Source organism: Coenobita brevimanus, chromosome 106, assembly GCF_032717465.1.
Source record: "Coenobita brevimanus isolate Jiangsu-jjx chromosome 106, ASM3271746v2, whole genome shotgun sequence".
NCBI lineage: Eukaryota > Metazoa > Arthropoda > Malacostraca > Decapoda > Coenobitidae > Coenobita > Coenobita brevimanus.
In genome coordinates, this window is record NC_137059.1 from 15818209 (window position 1) to 15825166 (window position 6958).

At 42.4% G+C, this 6958-nt stretch overlaps 1 protein-coding gene across 1 annotated transcript in view; it reads left to right on the plus strand.

The window, feature by feature from the left end:
* The window catches only part of LOC145416549 (uncharacterized), a 54986-nt gene extending 50981 nt beyond the window's left edge, over positions 1-4005 (plus strand). Inside the window, exon 4 of the mRNA XM_080285514.1 lies at positions 3922-4005. Within this exon, the coding sequence (XP_080141640.1) occupies positions 3922-4005 (84 nt within the window). The remainder of the gene's footprint in view (positions 1-3921) is intronic.
* Positions 4006-6958: the final 2953 nt, after the last annotated feature.

The following is a 6958-nucleotide window of genomic DNA, read 5'->3' on the forward strand; positions in this document are numbered from 1 at the left end:
GCTATGAGGAGGGGGCACAGCTGTAGTAATTTCCTTTTCTGCTCATTTACCATATATTTCAGTTCTTCTGTGCCTATTTTCCACAGATTTTCGTTATTTTGCTGTTATTTACCGTAGGACAGAGGCAGGCAATGCTGCAGCTCTGCAGCCTTTCCATAGCACTTCGTGACTAGCACCACAGTGGTGTTAATTTATTGTTACAACTACCCAATCAAAATGGAAAGGTGGAATTTTTTACGCTTAAATTCTTTCATCTTAACATTAGAAACATAAAATATTGTGTTATGTAAAATAAGTCACTGGGAAAGTAGGCCTACTACGAATTCGGCAATAACGAGATTACCACTTTGGATATATTACACTTTGAATATTATTTCGAAAGATGTTAAAATATCCATAATTAAATCTATGTACCTTTTACAACAATAAATATTTCAGTTCAAAATCTACGTAAAATATGACATGAAAACAAAAGAAACAGGTGTACGTCACAGGAATTATGGGAAGGGGCTGGAGAGGTGGAGGAAGTTGTGAGGGAATATTTGTTTCTTTCATGTTTCTCTTAGCATTATCTTATTATGTACGGTACGTCTGTGCGTTAATTGATATCTGGCACCATTATTGAGGATTGGAATTAGTTATATAAGGGTGTGATTATTAGCTGTAAGAAGAATGGAGGGCTGTGTTTACTTCAGGTGAGCCAAGCTGTCCATTTAAACCAGGTACGTTGATGACAGGTTTTAAATCCCATATAGTCCTGACATCCCTGTTTATTTTAAGGCTGAAATTTTATCATCTGTAGAGGCAGGCTGGAAAATAATAATATTGCCTCATTTTAAGTTTATTGTTTTGTAATAATGGGTATTGTTAACGCTGAAATATGTTTACATTTTAGTTAAGGGCCCGAAGTCGAGCCAGTTAATTTGTTATTTGTTTTTAAATCACCAGAAATGTCATCCTTATTGCCTGGAAGACCAGGAGGTAATTATGTGTATGAGAAGGCATTAAGGATTATCATAATTACTGATATAATTGAGAGATAGAGGTGCTAACGTAGGTTTTTGTGCAACATAAAGTGTATGTGAACGTAAGACTTAAAAAAAAAAATGCAGTAAGGCAGGTGGCCTATGCTAAGCAATTCCTTTAGGAGTATGATTTGATATATTAATATAGCCTGTAAAACAGATTCTGCTTAGGGTACACAACTCAGTCATTGTACACCAGCTTATCTTCTCCTGGATATTTAACCTTTTCCATACTTAGGGTAGTGGTGCACAAGTCACCCGCTTGTTACTGGATGACGAAGGCTGCATAAAACCTAATCTCACCCGCTCGTTACTGGATGACACAAGCTGCATCGAACAAAACCACGAAGGAATGAAAAAACATTGTAAATTAATGCATCATTTATATTGGCTAAACATTTTTATCAACACCATTCTGTTGTATTTAGCCAAGCCCTACTATGGACTAACGTCTTTTGTTCCTTTGATTTCTTCTTATCTTAGTGACAGGAAAATAAGAGTAAAAGTAGATGATGTATATTCGAATTTCCACTCAATTAACGCCGGCGTGCCGCAGGGATCAGTTCTGGCGCCAACCCTATTTCTGGTTCATATTAATGATCTCTTATCTGCCACTCACAATCCCGTTCACTCATATGCAGATGACTCAACACTACATAGTTCATTCACACTCAGACATCCATTTACAAAGTCTAATATCTCTACCTCTCAACTCAGTACAGCCATCTCCATAAATCAAGATCTAGCTACAATCAGTGAATGGGGACAAAACAACCTTGTCTCTTTTAATGCTAGTAAAACTAAATATATACAGTTTACTAATAGACAGATATTGCCAGATTCGTACATTACCTTCAGTGCTACTAATATTCCCATCTCCAAAAGTATTGAAATTCTTGGTGTCTCACTTAACAGTGCCCTCAGCTGGACCTCTCATGTCAGATCACTTGCTAAGGCCGCCTCAAAGAAACTTGGATTATTGTACAGAGTCCGTAACTTCTTCACCGATGAGCAGTTAGCTATAATTTATAAGAGTCATGTGCGCTCTCAGCTTGAATATTGCTCACCCTTGTGGAATGGTTGTGGAGAGGTTGCATTGAGACAACTGGACAAAATTCAGAATAAAGCTGTTAGAATCATTAACAATCCTGCCATTACATATAAACTACCTCCCCTGCAAGTAAGAAGGAATGTTGCCTCCCTTGCATTATTTTACAGATATTTTTTTGGCAAGTGCTCAGACGAGGTTGCGTCCATGGTGCCGCCTCTCCATGCCTTCCCTCGTGCTACACGGGCATCTGGTAGCGCTCATGACTGGAATGTCACTCAACCATATTGCACAACTTCTGCCTATCAGAATTCTTTCATTCCCCGAACTGCATCTCTCTGGAACTCGCTTCCCCAGAGTTGTTTTCCTCCAAATATCAACCCACAACTGTTCAAGTCTAACTGTTACAGATATTTTATGAATGGAGGACACCAGTAGTCTGGTGTATGAATTTTTTTTTTCCCCCCATTTGTTTTTCCTTCCTCCGTTCTGTTATTTAAAAAAAAAAAAAAAAAAAAAAAAGCCCTACGCCAAATAAAGGGAAATGCTGGATATTGCAGAGTACCTCCCCAGCGGCTCATCATTTGGCGTTGAGCCAAATAATGTTACTATCCATTTTTACCCTTAATCCTAAAAACTTCCCCACGAGTTAAAGATGAAAACTAAGCATGAAATACAATACAGTAATGATACAGTACAGTAATGCAGTACATAGTGTACTGCTGAATGTACTCACCAAGTTGTGGCATCAATGGAGAGTAGAGTTGTACACCATGCAGTACAGTACTGTACAGTGTACTTAATCCCATGTGGTCAAGTGGCGAATGGCTTCCCCGAAGATCACCCCAGGCCATAAGCTTTGCAATAACAACAAACATGGAATGCAACAGAGTTAGTCACAGCACTAGGGTTTCATGACTGCATGGTCAGAAGAACAGAGCACACAGACATGTCTTTACAACGTGACATCCACAGGCAAGAATGAGAGGGCAATGGTATTCTTGGGGTGCCGGGTGAGCTGCTCCCACAACAGATTCTAATTGGCTGGGGCATAGCGGGTGTTTTCATTGATTTGCAAGCTTTGGGGTTTTCCCGGGTGCTGGTGAGTTACTGTTTATACACCTCAATGGTGGACGTTGCATAGAACAGCCAGATACATCCCATTTCAGCACTGGATGCTGCATAATTTTGCCTGATATTCATTTAATAGAGCCGAGCCTGCAGCACCGGATATTGTGTTGGGCTGGGTATTTCAGTGACAGATAATTGAGAGTTTACTTTACTGTACCAGGCAGCTGCTTTTTTATCTGGTGGCCAAGAACATCCCAGTCAGAGTGATGGCCTTGCATAGGGTGATGGCCAACAGGTATCTTATAGTGTCACCAGAGGTGGTGCTGGAATGGTGGTCAGAACTTACCTTAATGTACCTGACCAGGGTAATGTAGCCTCTGGCCCCAACACCTTGTAGAGGGTAAAATGGGATTGACAGGTACTGTTTATCATAATACTGCTCAGTAATTTTAAGACTCATTTCTGTCTAGACTGGTTTGATAAAACAGAATCGTTGAAAAGTGTACAGTACTGAAAAATTTAATAATTTCAGAGCAGTGTAGTAGTTAGCGTATAACACACATGACCTTGAAAACTGTTTCACATACCCTGTACAGTACGTAATTGCATTCCTTGAGCCAATATGACGTGATATTCATTTGGTCAAACTATTCTTTCTCAGTGCAAGGCATTTTTTTTTTCCAAAGCTGCAGTGTACATGGTAATGGTAATTGAAGCCTATACAAAACACAAGTGTTGTTATGGCCAGTGTCTAATGGTAACATGTTTACTTTACAGGCTACAGATGCTGCTGCCTCACAGTTTTCCTGGGGAATGACAGCAGGATGCCAGTGTGCAGTTTTGGAGATTAAGCAGCACTGACAGCCACCACTGGGTGACCAAGGCAAACACATGCAAGCATGTGGGAGCCATACAAGCAAATGAGGTAACTCTTATTTATTTTTATATTTTCTAACAACCAGCCCTGCTTGGTCTTCACATATGCATGGTGTGTGTGGTGACAGGCAATATCAACACACCCTTGTTGGATGTAGAAGTATTTTTTGAAGTGCAGGATTTTAGATATCAGATTTTTCAGATTAGAGAGTGCTGTGGTGTTGATGTGGATGTGCCAGAAAGTATTAGGAGAAATACTTTGAGATGCTTTGGTCATGTGGAAAGGATGGAGAATGAGAGGCTGACTAGGAGAGTGTGTGTGTGTGTGTGTGTGTCGATGAGGTGGAGGGAGGGGGGGGAGGAGGCAGAGACCAAGAATAGGCTGGAGGGAATGGGCTGAGAGGTATAGTATATGAGAGAGAGTGGTGTGAGTTGGAGAGCAGGCAGCCTCGTGGCAGAGAAGGTGATGACATGGAAGGGATTCATTTGTGGTCATCTCATTTGGAATTAATCACCTGGTGATAAATAGGTTGATAGATAATTATTAATACAGAATCATTCATTCATCATCCAATCCTATGTTGCCCCATGAGGAGCGTAGGAACCCAGGGCTAGGCAAGTTGGTCCTGACATTTAAGATGAGAGTGACCAGCCTCACTCATCCCTGAGTGGCATTATGTGTGCAATAAACCTCAACCACCCCTTGGATATAAACCTTCACCGGCTCAATCCGATTGGAGCGCTGTAATTACCCACTAAACCACCAGGCGCCATAATTTGGTTATATGGTTACCACCCAGCGTAGTAAATGGTTTCCTGGTGTACAGGAAACCATTTGGCTTGTCACTCAGTGTACAGTCACCCATAGGCAGGAGGAAGAGGAAAGAATGAAGGAAAGAAAGACACAAGAGGATCGGAGAAAAGAAGGATGGAGGAGAGGAAAGGGCAGACACCCGAGAGCAGCACTACATCGAGTGAGTGGATGGTGAGCACCCCCAACTACCACAAACTAAATCAGAAAACCTTAGTAATCAGAAATATGGACTTTATGTAGTCAGAATTGCCATTGAGTTTGATGATAGGCGGCAAGACCACTCAGCTGTGGCTTTGAAAAAAAATTCGCCATGACTCTTATGCACAGAAAAGAATTGCATAAAATTTAAAAAAGTTTCACCATTTGATTTTATGATGTTGTACAGGCTCATAGAGAATGTAGTGAAGGACAGTATGGTGTAAATCAACTTTCAGGTAGATGTGCACCATACTTTGCCAGCTGTGGTCTATGTATCTATCCATCTATAGCCCGATGCCCTTATCCTGCGAAGGGTGGCCACAGACAAAATGCCTCCAAGTCGCTCTGTCACCCACCATTTGACTGCCCTCCTCCAACTCACTCCCCCCCTCCCTGATACACCTCTCCACTCCATCCCTCCACCTCATCCTCGGTCTCTCCCTCCCTCCACTTCACCCACATACACCCTCTTAGTCAGTCAGTCAGCTACAGTATCATGAAGTTATGCATTCAGTGTAGTCGTAGTTGTAACCCCAGGTGTACCTGAAGTGAACTAGAGGTGTATTAGTTGCCTTGCTCATGCAGTGTGCCATCCATCTTTCAGGGGACAGGGAAGTACTTGAGGGATGTTTGTATAACCAGGTATTTAAGCCAGTTGGTTATATTGGCCATGTGGAGAGGATGGAGAGAGAGAGACTGAAAAGGAGAGTGTATGTGAGTGAGGTGGAGGGGGGAAGAGGGAGGGGGAGGCCAAGGATGAGGCGGAGGGATGGAGGGGAGAAGTATATGAGAGAGGGGGGTGTGAGCTGAGAGCAGGGCAGGGGACAGGGCAACATGAAGGCGATTTGTTTGTGGCTACCCCTAACAGGATTAAGGCGTCTGGTAATAGATAGATAGATATTACAGTTTGGTATGAAATGTAAGTGAGCATGCTGGAATATGGGTGTGCAAAGTTCCAGGTCAGTATCTTCTTAACTGTGGACAATTATCATCATCGTCTTCATCTATTTTGTCTTTTCCACACTCAGGTGGGGGGAGGTAGGGTCCAGAAAGCAAGGAAAAGGGGGAAAATGATAGTGGGAGAACTGATCACCATACATGGGTCACACACTCATTCCCTCACCATTCAAGCCCCTGGAATCATGGGTCCACCTACTATGCACAGGCTGTACTTGTAGTGTCATTATTCCCCATCAGGCAGAACCAATTCAATTACTAATACTGTATTTTTCATTTTTCAGGCTGAGTGGCATGATGTACGTGGCAATGCTCCTGGGAACAGTTTGATGCACTGAATGTTGCAGTTTACAAGTTAAGGGACACCAGCAACCCACACACTGCATCAGATGAGGTGGGTTCACATACTTAGAACTGTCTGTCTATTGCCAGTGCCTTAATCCTGTAAGGGATGGCAACAGACAAATTTCCTCAATGTCTCTCTTACCTCTGCCCTACCTTTCTTCCAGGTCACACCCTTCTGCCTCATATATCTCTCCATTCCATCCCTGCATCTCATTCTTGATCTTCCTATCCTCCTTTCCCCCTCCACCTCACTCATACACACTTCTTGTCAGTCTCTCATTCTTCATCCTCTGTACATGGCCACATCTGGAATTACTGTAGTTTAATGTGGTGCTGGAATAGGATGCCTTCATGTAGTGGCACTGATATAGCCAGGCGGGTGCACTGCCCAGGTATATAAATGTCCCCCAGTTCCCTCCTTATCCACAAGAGGAGGATATTGGACTGCAGAAGGGCAGTATCAGCCTGCAGTCCACTGGGTTCACACACAGTTGAACCTGAAGTCACAGTATTAACAGTCATAATTCCCATGTGTGTTTGTTTCATGTTGTTTTATTTCATTTCATGGCTGATGCTTAACTACTCTCTCTCTCTCTCTCTCTCTTTTTACGGGACACAATAGGA